General features: G+C 49.6%; 1 pseudogene and 2 gene segments (V, D, J or C); all 3 read left to right on the top strand.

Moving 5' to 3' along the window:
• Positions 1 to 537: 537 nt before the first annotated feature.
• LOC133234699 (immunoglobulin heavy variable 4-59-like) lies at positions 538 to 1,314 on the top strand. The segment is given in 2 exon segments: positions 538 to 647; positions 730 to 1,314. Coding segments are annotated over 2 exon segments (630 nt in total).
• A 5,729-nt stretch (positions 1,315 to 7,043) lies between these two features.
• On the top strand, positions 7,044 to 9,029 carry LOC133234050 (immunoglobulin heavy variable 1-46-like; annotated as a pseudogene).
• A 4,860-nt stretch (positions 9,030 to 13,889) lies between these two features.
• LOC133234694 (immunoglobulin heavy variable 4-59-like) lies at positions 13,890 to 15,130 on the top strand. The segment is given in 3 exon segments: positions 13,890 to 13,999; positions 14,082 to 14,493; positions 14,756 to 15,130. Coding segments are annotated over 3 exon segments (618 nt in total).
• The last annotated feature ends 2,952 nt before the right edge of the window (positions 15,131 to 18,082 follow it).

Below are 18,082 nucleotides of genomic sequence, written 5' to 3'. Positions count from 1 at the left end.
TTCAGATGAAAAAACAGTCAAGAAAGCCAAGGGAAATATAAATGCTTTAGTAATTCCGATAGACATTAAATTGTACTCAACTCCATTTGAATTCAGTGTGATTATTACATGTATATTTTTCTCTGATGTTTGCATGTGGAGTAAGTAAACATCAGCTAATTAGAGAAGAAAATAAAAAATAAGAGTTTGTGTGTAACAAATGGCTGGTACCTGAATGTGTGGTGGACATTTGTTGAGTAAAGGTAAACACGTTTGTTGGATTAAAGTCTCTTCCCCAAATCTGCCATTGTTCCCTGAAAACATTTTTTTCCCTGACCAGCCCTCCTTCATCATTTCATTCCTCAACAGTCTTCCTGGTCTGGGGAGGGGGACCCCAAGAGGGGCTGAGTTCTCTGAGGGCACAGTCAGCACCCCCTCACAGGGGGAGCCCCATAGACAGGACCTCTATTCACTGCTTTCTGCTTTTTATACAGAGGTCCCTCCTGTATGCAAATACCCACTCAGGTCACAGGGTAGAAACACAGCACCAGCTCCCTTAAATTCAGGCTCCTCCTGAGGCTTGAAGAGACTTGCAGGAGTGGTGACTCTCATCTGCTCCAAGATGAACCCACTGTGGACCCTCCTCTTTGTGCTGTCAGCCCCCAGAGGTGAGTGTCTCTGGGTCAGACATGGGCACGTGGGGAAGCTGCCTCTGAGCCCACGGGTCACCGTGCTTCTCTCTCTCCACAGGGGTCCTGTCCCAGGTGCAGCTGCGGGAGTCGGGCCCCAGCCTGGTGAAGCCCTCACAGACCCTCTCCCTCACCTGCACGGTCTCTGGATTCTCATTGAGCAGCTATGGTGTAAGCTGGGTCCGCCAGGCTCCAGGGAAGGCGCTGGAGTGTCTTGGTGGTATAAGTAGTGGTGGAAGCACAGGCTATAACCCAGCCCTGAAATCCCGGCTCAGCATCACCAAGGACAACTCCAAGAGCCAAGTCTCTCTGTCAGTGAGCAGCGTGACAACTGAGGACACGGCCACATACTACTGTGCGAAGGACACAGTGAGGGGAAATCAGTGTGAGCCCAGACAAAAACCTCCCTGCATAGGGGCCCGTGACCACCAGGGGGCGCGCAGGACTCAGTCAGAGCTGAGCCCTGGAGCAGGTGCAGAAGAGGCGTTGGGCGGTGGGGGGCCTGGGGGGATTCTCCTCAGAGCTTCTCTTTCCTCCTCCTGCCCAGGAGCCGCACCTCAGACCCTCTTCTGTGTCCTGGTAATTCCTTGTGCTTTATGTCGCTCTCAGAAAACTGTGTTTATATATATTTTAATTTTTCCTTGAAGCAAGGATAGCTTTATGCAAACACACACACACACACACACACATATAATACTAAACAGCTAAAAATTTTCACCTTCATTTCTCTTCTTTCAAAGGAACTCAGTAAAAACATTTGCCTCTCATGTTATTTTCAACTATTAACTATCCTGAAAGGAAACTTGAGATATTTAAACATTTTTAATCTTTCTTTTGTTTTTTGTCCACGAAGAAGGAAGAGACTCAACCTCCTTCTATCTGTCAAACTGCACAGTAGAATCTGGAGCAAGCAGTGTCTAAGGCTCCAGTGTCAGGGGTCCCCAGTGCTGCATATGCAATGATTCTCATCATTCACAGGTTCTGTACTGCAAATTCACCTACATGCTAGCTTTTATTAGCATCTTAACATAAACACTGTTACCTTGTGTCCTTATATAGACATTGAGAATTTGGCCAGTTCACTGAGTCACTCAACACACACAGATTCCAGGTGAGGGCAATCAGGGTGATACCATCTCGCCTCAACGTCTCTGAAGTCCACACCCCATTCTGAGCTTATGTCTGGATCATTCATACGGGGAAATACAGAGGTCCTCAGGTGGATTTGTCCGTGGGGTCAACATGGAGCACACCACCATCTGTCCTCTCTCCCATCACAGTGACCGTCACTGGCATAGGGAAAGGAAGCAGGATCTGTGCTGGCTCAGCCCTGAGGAAAGACCCAAGGACTGAGAGGACGAGGGACTGAGCTGAGATGGGCAAGGGGCAGGAGGTGGGGGCGGTCAAGATGGAGACTCTGGGCTCAGATAGGGGGACTTGCCCTGGGATCTGGTTCCAAGCCATCTGATAGACACACTGCTTTCCCACACTTCCTCACCAACCATGTAAATCAGAAGGCACCCGTGGGGATCCTGGGATGACCAGGGTGAGTGTGACCACAGCCTCTCTGTATTCACTGGAATAGAGCTCCTCAATGTAAATTCCTCTTCAAGCTCCAGGGTAAAATCCACCCTGGGCTGTGAGAGCTCACCCCTCTCTGCTCACACAGGATGGAGGTCTCAGTGAATGCAGAGCTGTTGGGTAGAAAATGGGGCTTTGGGTCTTCTCCTCTGCCTGGTGACAGCTCCCCAAGATGAGGGTCTCAGGTGCAGACACGGGTCTGTGGGGATGATTGTGACTGCAGGTGACTGACAGGGACTGATTCTCCTTGTCCCTAGCTGGTCTGTCCCAGTGCAGCTGCAGGAGCAGGGTCCAGAACTGCGGAAGCTCTCACCTGTGCCATCTCTGGTTGCTCCATCACCAGTGGTTACTGGTAACCAGTACTCCCTGCAGCTAAGCTCTGTGACGACCAAGGACACGGCAGTATGCTGCTGTGCAAGAGACACAGTGAGGGGAAGGCAGTGTGAGCCCAGACACCAGCCACCCTCCGGGGGCTCCATGACCTCCAGCGGGTCCTGGGGACACACAGTTGTGTGTTGCAGGAGCAGGTGCAGATGGTGATTGACAGCTGGTCTCCTGTCAGGAGGCTTCCTCTCCTTGTAGCAGTTTTTCTGGGGAACTTCTCTGCATTCATGACTCTTAGGTACCTCCTCAGCCTCTGAGGCAGAATGGTGGTTGGGATAGGGGACCGTATACTCACTGCACGAAAGGCACAGTCTCTTAGGGTTGCTTCCGCTTGTCACTTAGGCCCGTTCTCTGGACATTTGGTGTAAGCTTGCTAAGTCCACATGAGAGGCTCTGTGTGATTCAGCAGTGGGGCTCAGCACAGCAGGGCCAGTAAACGAGTTAGCCAGCGGTCAGCAGTGTAAGTGCAGCTGGACTCAGACAACAGAGGTGTATAAACCCAGGGCCAGGGAAGAAGCCCCCTTGGTGGTGCTAACGGAACTGACACCTCACTCACAGCATCAGCCATAGTTCTCGCCATGGAGACCCAGCGGGACCTCCACGCCAGCCTGAGATAGAAGCTGAGTCTGCTGACACCACACACAGATGCAGGAAGATGAAAAGTTTGTGTCGTCTGTGTTCCTGCATCTATGTCTGTGATGTCCTCAGACTTACCTTCTACATCAACCTGGGGTGGGGTCCCAGTGAATTTCCATGGAGAAAACTATGAATAATGGTCTGAGTGTGGTTTCAGCTCTTTGAGCACTACCGAGGGGCATTCCTTCCTTCACTAATTGACAGGCTCTAGTAGGTGCAGTAGCTTCTGTCCTTTGGGTGGTTTTACGGCAGTTAGAGGACACAAACTAAAGGGAAGCTTTTACTTTAAAAACAATTCCTACTTGATATCCTCAGCTTTCTTGTCAAGCTATGAGCCACCAGAAGTTTATACGAGGACAAGTCTTTCAACGAGAGAGCACCATACATCTAAGGAATATACAGAATATTCCCTGATGAATAAAGAAGCCATTGTGAACACCATCTTCGTATTTAGCCATCCCTCCTGACTGTCTCATGGAACAAACACTACCTTTAGTTCATGAAAATTAGTGATTTTAAATCACTTTGTTCTAATGCATGCATGCTAGTCACTCCATTCATGTCAGCCTCTTTGCCACACTAGGGACTGTAGCCCATTAGGCTCCCCTGTCCATGAAATTTTCCAGGCAAGAATACTGGAGCGGGTTGCCATGCCCTCCTCCAGGGCATCTTCCTGACCAGGGATGGATCCTGTGTCTCTTACATCTGCTTATTGGTAGGCAGGTTCCTTATCACTAGCGCCATCTTGCGATCATTATGTGAGTCTCGTTCAGCAGAAATCACACAAAGTGAACAGAGTAAATAATGAGAAAGTGAAAGTTGCTCAGTTGTATCCAACTCTGAGACCCCACGGATTACACAGTCCATGGAATTCCCCAAGGAAGAATACCGGAGTGAGTAGCATTTCCCTTCTCCAGGGCATCTTCCCAACTCAGGGATCAAACCCAGATCTCCCAAACTGCAGGCAGGTTCTTCACCAGCTGAGCCACAAGGGAAGCCCAAGTATACTGGAGTGGGTAGCCTATCCCTTCTCCAGCAGATCTTCCAGTCCCAGGAAGCGAATCCTATATTGCAGGATGATTCTTTACCATTGAGCTGTGAGTTCAGTCACTCAGTAATGGCTGACTCTTCCCAACCCCGTGGACTGCAGCATGCCAGACTTCCCTGTCCATCTCCAACTCCCAGAACTTGCTCAAGCTTATGTCCATCCAGTCGATGATGCCATCCAACCATCGCATCCTCTGGCATCCCCTTTTCCTCCTGTCTTCAATCTTTCCCAGCATCAGGGTCTTTTCCAATGAGTCTGTTCTTCAAATCAGGTGGCCAAAGTATTGGAGCTTCAGCTTCAGCATCAGTCCTTCCAGTGAATATTCAGGACTGATTTCCTTTAGGATAGACTGGTTTGATCCTCTTGCAGTCAAGGGACTCTCAACAGTGTTTTCCAACACCACAGTTCAAAAGCATCAGTACTTCAGCGCTCAGCTTTCTGTATGGTTCATCTCTCATATCCATACATGAGTACTGGAAAGTCCATAGCTTTACCAGACGGAATTTGTCCAGCAAAGTCTCCACTTCTTAATGCGCTGTCTAGGATGGTCATAGCTTTTCTTCCAAGGACCATGCTGTCAGGGAAGCTTGAACTGATCTATCGGGGAAGCCCAACAATGAGAAAAATCACAAGCCAATGAGACGAGGAGCCCAGATGTGGGTGGTCCCGGATTTGGTGAAGTCAGCAGTTCACGTACCTGGAGAGAATGAACAACCTTCCACATGGCACACCCACATGTAAGCCCCTCCCCCAGGGGACCCCTCATTACGGACGTGATGACTGCATTCCCTGGTCACACGGGGACATGAAAAGGGGCTGGGAGAAGGGGGACGGCTCCTCTGAAATTACCTCAGGAACCCGGAATCACCGAGAGGTGCTTTGTCCTGCCTTCTGACTAGAACTGGGTCACCAGGACGTAACAATCTCCTCACCATGGTGCTTTCTGAATTCCAGCCTCTTGGAAGAGCTTTGGAATCTGAGCCTAAGATAAATGCCCTGCTGAGTCCTTCATCCCTGTCTCTGTATGTTGGTCAAGTCTGTCCAGGCTCCTCTGACTCTTAGTGACATTCGATTTCTCCTTCGACTCCCAGGTCAAGGACAACCTCAGCTGATACCTGCTGGTTCCTGCATCAAGAGGTAGTCTGTGTGGAAACCATGATTTCCATATTAAAGCAAGGAAATTCTCAACACCAAAACTTTCCCTGGACCTAACAGAGTCCTCAGATTGTAAGGAAATCCCCCAGCACAAAACCAGAGAGGTGGGCAATCCACAGTCCAGGTGAGACGTGCCCATGGAAGTGAAGCTTCAGGAGGAGCACCCTCAGGGTAATTACTACCAATTCCTGCAGGACCAGCAATAACCACTGTGAGGATGAGAGATCCTGGGGTCGCAGTCCATGGTTTGTGGAATATAACTCCAGAAACATCCAGATCTTCAAGGTGAGTGTTCATATTTATCCCTTCAGGACACCTGACGGACGAGGGGAAGGCAAACGCTGAAAAATGCTAACACCTACCCAGAAGGTTCATCATGCAGACCCTCATGGAAGAGCTCTTCCCCCAGCTTCTCCAAGGAGGTGAACAGAAATTCTTGTCTACTGCAGACCTACAGAGGTTTCATATCTCATGGCTAAGAGAAGGGACTGGACCAGGGCACTGCAGCCCAGGAGGGAGTATTATGCAGACGGGCCAATACTGAAAACCCTGGCGATGCTCAGAGTCCAGACCCAGATCCCCTGAGTAATGGGTGTTCAACCTCAACAATGCATGTAGCCCCTACCCACATGGGACCTCCAGGGAACTGGCTGAGGTACGATATGCAGCCTCTTTGAGGTGGGGAGCTAGTGTGCAGAGACCACAGCCAGACGCCATCTAGGAGGCAGGGCACTGAGGCTCTGGCACCCATGGCTGGATACCAGGCTTGGAGCCCTCACTACTGGCCTCAGACCCGCTCTGTCCTGCCTGATCGACATGGGCAGTATTCCTCTCCTGCTCTTGGGTATCTGACGTGCTCAGGAATATTTATGAAGGTTCCATCAGAGACTCCAAACAGGGGGTATGCAGGTTTGTCACAGGGTCCTGCTGGAGGACACATGGCTGACTCAGCAGTGGGTCTGTCTCCCCACCGACGCCAGGTCCTGAGCTCCTCGGGCAGGTGGTCAGGAGGGACAGTGAGAAGCAAGATGGAGTCTGAGGATGGATGTACCCCGAGGCCGTCCTGCTGAAGAGATGTCCTGCCAGGGGACATGCACACGGCTGACCTAGCTTCTCTGCAGGGTGCTGTTGTGTCAACCCTCTCCAGTGTTCCTGCCCGGAGAATCCCATGGACAGAGGAGTCTGGTGGTCTACAGTCTGTGGGGTCTCAAAGGGTCAGACACAACTGAGGCGACTGAGCATGCTGACCGCCTCATTCCCTGGGTGAGCACTCCCTGAGGGCAGCCTCACCTGAGTCAGCTGACAAGGGCTCTGCCTCGTCCTCCTCCGACGTCTCAAGTGTCTCCTCTCACACGTGTGGGCACTAGGAGCCCCTCAGGTGTTTGTGCTGTGAGTTGTCTGGGGCGACTGCACTGGTTTCCGACAAGGGGGCTCGTCTGGACCTTCTTGCGGGGCCCCTGCAGGGTCCAGGTGCTGCAAGAACAGTTGAGCCCAGAAGTGAGCAGTAGGTGGAGTGGGCATCGAGCCCCGTGCTTCTGCGTGCAGCTATCCTGTACATGATGTTAGCCCACATGGGGCTCCAGGAGGCCAAGGGACCCCAAGTCCTCAAGAGCCTCTGGACTCACTGTGAGTGTCAACTGCATCAGTGTACCTGCAGCCCCAGGGAGGTGACATCCAGATGTTCTCACAAACTCCTTCCTTGGGGTCTCTCTACAGATTGTGTGCCTTATTGAGGCTATTTCTAGAGATGATTAAAAGAACATGCTGTCTCCAGAAGAATACTCTGAAGCGGAACAGAGCCACTTAATACCAGACTAGAAGCACTGCTAGGACTGCCCTGTGAGCCCAGGCAGGGGGTGCCCAGGACCCCAGTGAAGGGCTGCTGCCCAGGAGCATGTGGGGAGGGGTCAAGGAGTCTCAGAGACGGAGTCTTCTCTTTTCACTGAAAACAATAACTAGCAGGACAAGGACTGGTGACGTTTAATATTGGGGCCTGTTGCGAATACACAGCTCGGTGAGGCCCTGAGAAGTACACGTCTATATGTCTGAGTGTTGTGTGAGTGTGTGTAAGTGTGCATGTTTCTGTGTGTATGTATATATATGAGGGAGTGTTTGTATGTGTGTGCATGTGAGTGTGCATATGTAAGTGTGAGGGTGTTTATGTGTGCATCTGAGTGTGTGAATGTGTGTGATTGGTTTTGTGTGTGTATGTGTGAGTGTGAAAGTGTTTGTGAGTATATATCTCTGTATGTCTGTGTGACAAAGGTGTGTGTATGTAACAGATGTGTGTATGTGATAGGTGTGTGTTTCTGTGTAGTAGATGTGTGTGTTACAGGAGGGTGTGTGTGTAACAGGTGTGTGTTTGTAACAGTTGTGTGTGTTACAGGTGGTGTGTGTGGGAGACAGGTGTATGTGTGTGTATGTGACAGGTGTGTCTGTATGTGTGTGACAGGTCTGGGTGTGTGACAGGTCTCTTTGTGTGTTACAGGTGTATGTGTGTGTAACAGGTGTGTGCGTGTGACAGGTGTGTGTTTGTTCAGTGTGTGTTTGAGACACGTGTGTGACAAGTGTGTTGTGACAGGTGTATGTGTGTGTGTGACTTTGTGTAACACATGTGTGTTTGTGTAAAGGTGTGTGTATGACAGGTGTGTGTGTGTGACATGTGTGTGTGTGTAACAGGTGTGTGTGAGTGTGTGTATGTCTCTGTGTGACAGGTGTATGTCTGTGAATACCCAGTGGTGGCTGACTTTGGGGAAACACACTGATTCGAGGTGAAGATGTCTCTGTGGCACTAAAGGCTGGTTCACAATGGGGACTGTGTCCTGTGGGGAGGGTCCCTCAGTGGAAGAGCTCTGTGCACAGGAGTCAGGGACCTGGCAGGACACACGCCCTCAAACAAGCATGAGGACACGGACACACACCCACTGAGCGTGGCCATGGGTCATAAGACTACTCCTTCCTAATATCACCCATATATTGAGTGTAAAGTTTTCAGCCTCTAGAACATGCAGGTGACCTGAGGTGTCCTAGGTTAAATATGGATATTCTGAGCCCTGAGAACATCACCCAGAGCACCACCAGCTCTGCACAGCAGTCCTGGGAGCACAGCCCTCACCAGGGACTGGAGCTGGACAGTCCTCCTCCTGGTGGCCTTGGCTCCAGGTCAGGGTCAACCTGGTGCTGCGGTGAAGGAAGGGACAGGGTCCAGTCAAGGGGCTTCATGTACTTCTGTCCCCTGTCCACAGGGGTGCACGCCCAGGTGCAGCTGGTGCCATTGGGGCTGAGCTGAGGAAGCCTGGGGCCTCAGTGAAGGTGTCCTGCAAGGCTTCTGGATACACCTTCACCGACTACATGCACTGGGTGTGACAGGCCCCTCAGCAAGGGCTTGAACGGATGGACAGATTGACAGCAAAGATGGTGGAGCAAAGTATGCACAGAAGTTCCAGGGCAGAGTCACGTTGGCTGCAGACACGTCCACCAGCACTGCCTACATGGAGCTGAGCAGTCTGAGGTCTGAGGACATGGCTGTTTATTACTGTGTGAGACACACTGTGTGAAAACCCACATCCTGAGGGTGTCAGAAACCCTGAGGGGCAGGGCAGCTGTGCTGGGAGAGGACAGGAGAAAAATGATGGTTTTCCTGACTTCTCATCACCAAGACTCTGGAATCTGAGAGATCAGATCATTCTCTCCTGGGACACTGGTGTTTTTGAGCAAGATCTCAAGATATCAAATATATGAAAGAAAGATGTGAGATAAATATTTCTCTCCAAAGGGTTATGGATTTTTATTCCTTTTTTAGCAGGGATATTGAGAGCCTCATTCTTCTTGGGAATGTTAGGTGAGGCATTATCTGGGAATACTTGGTTAATGTCAAGTATGGGGTTCTTATTCTGTAGAGTGTCCTGGCAAGTCCTCTGGCTCATTCTTTAGTTTTAAAAGTGCCATCGTCCTTGGGGGAATCCCAAGGGTGAATTTCTATTTCCCAGTCTCTGCCAAGCAGCCGGCACGTGGCATCTGGTCAGACAGCCACAAGCAGGGTTATAGAGTCATGGTCGAGGGTTGCATAGTCCCTCAGTCTGTGGCAGCACATGGTGCTTCCCAGGGACCATGGCCTGCCGTGCCCTGTTCCCAGAGGCAGTGCTTGTGGTCACCAAGTAAGTGGGAGCCATGTGGGAGACACTGGTGGATGTGAGACCCACGTCCTAGCCTGTATCATTCTGCTGATCATTGTGCCAAGTTCCCGCATGTGTGGGGCTCAAACCGACACACACACATTCCCTTTCAGTACACAGTTCAGAGTCTGATATCAGTTTCACTGGATTGGAATCCAGATGCGACAGGACCACAGTCCCAAGGCTCTCAGGGTCTGAATGCATCTGTGCCCCCAGAATTGAGGTTTAGAATACCTGTGCACCCCGGAGAATGCTGCTAGGATCGGGGTCTTTGGCAGATGCTTAGTTGATGAAAGGAGAGTCCTCATGATCTGGGTTGGAATCTTTCTAAGAATCCCCAGAGGACATACTAGTCCCTGTCCACCAGGTAAGGACCCAGCAGGAAGGTGCCAGATGTGAACTAGGAAGGGGGCCTCACCAGAAGGCAGCCTCACTGGTGTCCTGACCTGGGGCTTCCAGCCTCTAGGACTATGGGAAATAAAGGCTAGCTTACAGACCAGCCCACCTGAGCTCCTGTTGTGCACTCTGAAAGGATAAAGTCAGGGACAATCTGCTTCTTTGCCGTGTCCAGTCTAGACCTTCACTGCCCGTATCCCTGGCTCTCAGCCACTTCCTTCATCTGCACAGCCCAGCAAAGCACCTTCCATCACTGGTCACTTCTCCCAGGGTCAGATGCCCTTGGCCTCCCTCTGATGAAAACATTTGTGGTTTCAACTGGGGCCACACAATAATCCAGGAAAAGCAGACCTCTCAATCAGTCACATTTGCCAAAGTCCCTAATGCCATGTGAGACGACATTCAGAGACTCAGTGAATGATTCAGACAAACACAGTCCACCTTCAGCCCTGCAAATACATCCTTCCCACAGGCCCGTTACACTTAGCAAATCCCAGAAAACCTCCAAAATGTCAACCTAAGAATTGACACTAAATTATAATGTCAATGACAATAAAGATTGTAGAGCAAAGTCGGTCTAAATACCATCAACCCCAAGTCCCAAATCTAGTCCTCTAACTCAGCTATGCGTGAGGATTTGTGTTCTAAAATACAATACGTAGACAGGCATATCTCAGCTACAAGGAGTTTCATTCCGTAAAAAGGATAAATGTAAGTCAGAAAGGACCCCTGGTCCCAGTGTGCACGAGTGCTCAGTGCTACAGTTGTGTCTGACTCTTTGCCACCCTATGAACTACAGCCTGCCAAGCGCCTCTGTCCATGGGGTTCTCCAGGCCGAGAATACTGGAGTGGGTTGGTATTTCCTCCTCCAGGGGATCTTCCTGACCCAGGGACTGAACCCAAGTCTCCTGCATTTCTTTCAGTGCAAGCAGATTCTTCACTGCTGAGCCTCCAGGGAGGCCCCACTGGCCCCGACAGTGTTTAAATCCATCCATGCAAACCCTACCAAGTCCAAGGTCTGGGAATAATCTTCTTTGGCTCCTCTTCCAGCCTCTGGACCTGTTGATCTGCCCCCTTACTTTCCATTCCTTTTTGTGGGAGGTGGTGCATAATTGAAGCTGAGCACTTTCACCAGCGTATTTCGTGCTGCTTGGATCTTGAACCATTGCTGTGACCCTCAAGGAAAGACAATTGAGGATGGTGCATGATCCTCTCTATTCATTGTTGAATTTGATTTGCTCATAGGTTTTAAGAGTTTTTGCATTAAATTCATCAAAGGTACATTTTATAAAAGTCCCTAGAGAAACTTTCTGTTCCTAGACTGTTGCTTCTTGGAAGATTTTAAAATTACTATGATGAAATTCAATTTCCACACAAACGATCAGTCTCAATGTTGTCCCCTCCATCTGGATTCGGTCCTATAGGTTTTATACTTTAGGAATTTGTCCATTTCTTCTAGATTGTCCAATTTGTTGGCATACAACTGTTTGTAATAATCTCATATGATTTTTGTATCTCTGAGGTATTAGCTTTATGTCTTTTCTATTTTTTATTTGATTCCAGTAAGTTCTTTTTCCTCCTGTGGAGACGGGCTAAAGATATGGTTTTGTTTTCTTTGCAAAATGACAACAACAACAACACCCAGCTGTTGATTTCACTGATCGTTTTTGCTGTTTTGTGTGTGTGAGTGTTCATCTCAACATTGTTAATTTCTGCACTTTTTTTCTCATTTCTTTCCTAATACTGCCTCTCAGCTTCTTTGGTGTTTCTCTTCTAATTTCTGTAGGTAGTAAGTTGGATTGTTTCCTTCCATTTCTTGAAGAAGGCCTGTATCACTGTCAGCTTTCATTTCAGAACTGCTGGGCCGGCATAGAGTTTAGAGATAAGTGTGTGTTAGTCCCTCAGTCGTGTCTGGCACTTTGTTGCCCCTTGGACTGTAGCGCACCAGTCTTCTTTGCCCTTTCCAGGCAATAATCCTGGAGTGGGTTGCCATTTCTTACTCCACAGAATCTCACCCCGGGGGAGTCAACTCACGTCCCAACAATGCAAGTGGATTCTTTACCACAAGAGGCAAAATTCTCATTATCTACAGAACACTGTCGATAGAAAACCCTAAAGACTCCACACAAAGCTATTAGACCACACTCCTCCAGAGAGCCCTGAACTCAACAGGTCAGAGTGGGTACCAGCATCTGATTGCTCATGGCTTAGGAGTTGTTGGGGATTCTCTGGATCCCACTTCTGATGCCATAAACTAAACCCCCTAGAAACCAACTGGTAGTGGATTTGGGGAAGTGTCTGCAGCCTTCCATTCCCGTGAGATGAGAAGCATATTTGGGTTTTACAGGTGGTCCAGTGGGATCACAAAATCAGAAGAAGTGCAGGAGAGAGGAAAGCCAGTTAGGTGATGCACCACAAGACTCCACTGGCTTTGATGATGGATGAAGGTGTTGAGCCAAGGGATGAGGACACACCTAGAAGCTCAGTGACCTGGATGCCAGAGGCCACAGTTCCAGGGTCATGCTCAGGAGTCTTGACCATGCTGCATAGCATCGGGCACAAGTGACCCCACAAGCTCTGAAGCAGAGTGAGGTGGGGCCTCTCTTCAGAGCACATTCAGGTGTTGGGAAACGGGATCTGGCACAGAAGACATGCTGGTGTAGAACTGCTGTGGCCAAAGCCAGACAGGGAAGGGCTTTGCATAGACAGTAGGTTCTAACTCAGTCAGTGCACAGGTGAGATCCCTGTGCCGAGGAAGAGCTGACCTGCACCAGACCCGAAGGGGTGACATCTCAGGGCAGGAGAAGACCAGGGTCCCATGGACAGGGCGTCCGTCAGAGTGGGGACACACACTGGTCTTTTTTGCTCCAGGAGGGATAACACCACTGATGACACGGATGACAGCTCTCCCCACCCCGGGCAAACCCGCTGTAAAGTCCACACATGCTGTGACTGTCATCAGCCCCAGTCTACATCCTCACACACAGAAATGCAGGTGTGAGGACACAGCCGCAGGGCCACAGGGAGACGGGGGAGCGGAGCCCTAAGGAGGTCCCAGGAGCTGTGTGTCCTCAGTCCTCAGTAGACTCGGGGTCCTCAGGGTCCACCCTCAGGAGGAGATGCTGAGCTTCACGAGTTCCTGCAGACACTCAGTTGTGCACAGGAAAATGCAGCCCACTGGGCAAGTCAGCCGTGCTGGGAAGACGAGCATCTCAACACAAATGTCTACTTTGTCCACAGAATTAATACTGTGTTTAATTACTATGATCAAACCACCTCTAGAGTGATTCTTCAGGTTATTTAAGCTGTTCAAGATGAAAAACAGTCAAGAAAACAAAGGGAAATACAAAGGATTTGGGAATTCTGAAAAACATTAAATTGTAGTCAACTCCATGAATTCAATGTGATTCAAACATGTATATTTTTCTCTGGTGTTTGCAAATGGAGTAAGTAAACATCAGGTAATCAGAAAAGAAAAGAAAAAAAAAATAAGAGATTGTGTCTAACAAATGGCTGGTACCTGAATGTGTGGTGGGCATTTGTTGAGTAAAGGGAAACACGTTCTTGGGATAAAGTCTCTTCCCCGAATCTGCCATTGTTCCCTGAAAGCATCTTTTTTCCTGACCAGCCCTCCTTCATCATTTCATTCCTTAATCGTCTTCCTGGTGTGGGGAGGGGGATCCCAGGAAGGGCTGAGTTCTCTGAGGACACAGTCAGCATCCCCTCACAGGGGGAGCCCCATAGACAGGACCTCTATTCACTGCTTTCTGCTTTTTATACAGAGGTCCCTCCTGTATGCAAATATCCACTCAGGTCACAGGGTAGAAACACAGCACCAGCTCCCTTAAATTCAGCCTCCTCCTCAGGCTTGAAGTGACTTCTGGGAGTGGTGACTCTCATCTGCTCGAAGATGAACCCACTGTGGACCCTCCTCTTTGTGCTGTCAGCCCCCAGAGGTGAGTGTCTCTGGGTCAGACATGGGCACGTGGGGAAGCTGCCTCTGAGCCCACGGGTCACCGTGCTTCTCTCTCTCCACAGGGGTCCTGTCCCAGGTGCAGCTGCGGGAGTCGGGCCCCAGCCTGGTGAAGCCCTCACAGACCCTCTCCCTCACCTGCACGGTCTCTGGATTCTCATTAAGCGATAATAGTGTAGGCTGGGTCCGCCAGGCTCCAGGAAAGGCGCTGGAGTGGCTCGGTGTCATATATTATGGTGGAAGCACAGGCTATAACCCAGCCCTGAAATCCCGGCTCAGCATCACCAAGGACAACTCCAAGAGCCAAGTCTCTCTGTCACTGAGCAGCGTGACAACTGAGGACACGGCCACATACTACTGTGCAAGAGACACAGTGAGGGGAAGTCAGTGTGAGCCCAGACAAAAACCTCCCTGCATAGGGGCCCGTGACCACCAGGGGGCGCTCAGGACTCAGTACAGAGCTGAGCCCTGGAGCAGGTACGGAAGAGGCGTTGGGCGGTGGGAGTCCCGGGGGGGATTCTCCTCAGAGCTTCTCTTTGCTCCTCCTGCCCAGGAGCTGCAGCATAGACCCATTTCTGTGTTCTGGTATTTCATTGTTGTGGTTTATGTTACTCTCAGACAACTGTGTGTATATATATATTTCATTTTATCTTGAAGCAAGGATAGCTTTAGGAAAACATACAGTCACACATAATACTCAACAGCTAAATTTTTTCTCCTTCATTTTTATTCCTTCAAGGGAACTCAGTAAAACACTTGCTGCTGATACTGCTAAGTCGCTTCAGTTGTGTCCGACTCTGTGTGACCCCATAGATGCCAGCCCATTAGGCCCCACGGTCCCTGGGATTCTCCAGGCAAGAACACTGGAGTGGGTTGCCATTTCGTTCTCCAATGCATGAAAGTGAAAAGTGAAAGTGAAGTCGCTCAGTCGTGTCCAACTCTTCACGACTCCATGGACTGCAGCCTACCAGGCTCCTCCGTCCATGGGATTTTCCAGGCAAGAGTACTGGAGTGGGGTGCCATTGCCTCCTCCGTCAGTAAAACCCTTGACTCTCGATAATTTCAAAACTGTTAACTATCCTGAAAGGAAACATAAGATATTTAAACATTTTAATCTTTGTTTTGTTTTCTACACGAGGAAGGAAGAGACTCAACCTCCTTCTATCTGTCAAACTGCACTGTTAGAATCTGGAGCAAGCAGTGTCAAAGGCTCCAGTGTCAGGGGTCCCCAGGGCTGCATATGCAATGATTCTCGTCATTCACAGATTCTGTACTGCAAATTCACCCACATGCTAGCTTTTATTAGCATCTTAACATAAACAGTTACCTTGTGTCCTTATATAGACATTGACAGTTTGGCCAGTTCACTGAGTCACTCAACACACACACATTCCAGGTGAGGTCAATCAGGATGATACCATCTCGCCTCAACGTCTCTGAAGTCCACATCCCATTCTGAGCTTATGTCGGGATCATTCATAAGGGGAAATACAGAAGTCCTCAGGTGGATTTGTCCATGGGGTCAACGTGGAGCCCACCACCATCTGTCCTCTCTCCCATCACAGTGACCGTCACTGGCACAGCGAAAGGAAGCAGGAGCTGTGCTGGGCTCAGCCCTGAGGAAAGACCCAAGGGCTGAGAGGACGAGGGACTGAGCTGAGATGGGCAAGGGGCAGGAGGTGGGGGCCGACAGGACAGAGACTCTGGCCTCAGAAAGGGGGACCTGCCCTGGGATCTGGTTCCAAGCCATCTGATAGACACACTGCTTGCCCACCCTTGCTCGCCAACCATGTAAATTCAGAAGGTGCCCACGGGGATCCTGGGATGACCAGGGTGATTGTGACTGCAGCCTCTCTGGACTCACAGGAATAGAGCTCCTCAATACAAAGTCCTCCTCAAGCTCCAAGGAAAAATCCACCTCTGGGCTATGGGAGCTCACCACTCTCTCCTCACACAGGATGCAGGTCTCAGTGAAGACAGAGCTGTTGTGTGGAAGACGAGGTTTTGGGGTCCTCTCCTCTGCCTGGTGGCTGTTCCCCAAGGGGAAGGTCAGGCATCAGACACACATCTGTGGGGGTAATTGTGACAGCAGGTGACTGACTGGGTTTGAATCTTCTTGTCCCCGGGTGTCCTGTCCCAGGTGAAGGTGCAGGAGTCGGGCCCAGAGACCTGGTGAAGCCCTCGCAGATCGTCTCCCTCACATGTGCTGTCTCTGGTTACTCCATCACGTGGTTATGGTGGGAGCTGGATCCACCAGGCCCCAGCGAAGGGGCTAGAGTGGATGGGAAGCATATATTATAATGGTGACACTTACCACAGCCCCTCCTTCAAGAGCCACACGTCCATCTCCAGGGGCACGTCTAAGAACCAGTCCTCCCTGCAGCTGAGCTCCGTGACCACTGTGGACACAGCTGTGTATTACTGTGCAAGAGACACAGTGAGGGGACGTCAGTGTGAGCCCAGACACAGGCCACCCTCCGGGGTCCCCATGACCACCAGGGGGCTTGTGGGACACACCGAGCAGAGGGCTGAGCCCAGGAGCAGGTGCCCTGGGCTTGGAGAGGATGCTCGGGAGAGCCTGTGCTTTCCTCTTCCTGCCCAGGAGTCCACCAGAGACCCTCCTCTGTGTCCTAATGTCTCACTGCTGTGCTTTATGTCACCCTCGGCATACTGTGGGAATATGCATATGTTTTTGCAGTTTTAATTTCCTGTTGACGTAGGATGGATTTTACACATACACATTTAATACTCAAGAATTAAGGATAATTTTTTGGTTTACTTTTCTTCTCCTCAAAGGATCTCAGCATACCCCTGAGGCCCATCACCATTTTCCTGGTGAGTCTGAATCTAGAAACTTTTGCAGGTTCTGAGAAGACACAGGAGATTTTCAGTCGCTACAATGTTTGTTGTTTTTGTACATGTGGAAGGAAGAGACTCACTCTCCTTCTTTCACTGAAACTGCAAAAACGGGTAGAATTCTGCAGTGTCCAGTGTTAGAGGTGCTAGCACAGAGAGCCCCAATACTGCGTATACAGACATCCTCGTTATTCAGATTCCGCATTTGCAAGTTCACCTACTTTTTAGCTATTATTAGCATCATAAAACATATACCATCATTTCACGGTCATTAATGGACATTTACAATGGAGACTGTGTTTAAATCATACAACACACTCATGTTTCTATTTGAGGGCAGTCAAGCCCATTCCCTCATGTTTCATCCAATCATGTAAATCAGTCTCCTTCGTGTTCAGTTTACTGAGATATCTTCATATTTTGGGCTCCTTAGTTGACAGTTTCCCTCTTGAAAAACACCCCGTGTGTAGTCCTCACACACAGGCTAGTGTCTTTAAGCACTCATTGCTGCAAGCTAACTTTAAATAGAAAATATCTCTCTCAGAAAGGTTCATTCAGGCAAGAATGGTACTTCTGGCATGTGAGCTTGACATTGATGTCTCAAATATAAATATTATTTTTTAAAATGGTATTCGGATGTCAGTTTTTGTTATTTGAGGTAGCCTTGGAAACTTTGTTCAGTTCCAAATACAGATGATAAAATGGAGATTTATGGACAAGAAGGAGATTGGATGGAAAATGATCATGAGGGGATTTCAAGTTCTGGGAGTCCTGGCTAGACTGTCTCTCAAGGATTCTTGGTCAATAGACATCAAGGAGATCAAAATCACCTGGGAGACAGCAGGTTTAATGAAATGACTCCAACATTGAGAGTGATCAGAGATCAAGGGTAAGCATGCTCACTAGTCTGACTTAGGTGTCTTGATAAAACTAGGAAAGGATGGACACAGAAACCCACAGGTCAAGACCTCGTTGAGAAACAAATTTCAGGAAGCCAGAGAAAAATGTGGTCAAGGCGTCCTTGTCACCTTGGGAGTCAGCATTCTTATCTTCATGGCCTAGTCCTCTGAAAGTCAGCTTTAATCCAAAGGAAGATGATCTGTCTGGTCCTTCCCCATCCTGCTGGCATCTGTGAGCTGTGAGCATCTCCCGGGTCTGCGGAAGGTGGAGTGATGTAGTGACCTCTGTGAAGAGGTCTCATGCTTTCTCC

Source organism: Bos javanicus, chromosome 21 (assembly GCF_032452875.1).
Source record: "Bos javanicus breed banteng chromosome 21, ARS-OSU_banteng_1.0, whole genome shotgun sequence".
Classification (NCBI taxonomy): Eukaryota; Metazoa; Chordata; class Mammalia; order Artiodactyla; family Bovidae; genus Bos; species Bos javanicus.
The sequence above is the reverse complement of the archived record's forward strand: the minus strand, read 5'-3'. Positions and strand labels throughout refer to the sequence as shown.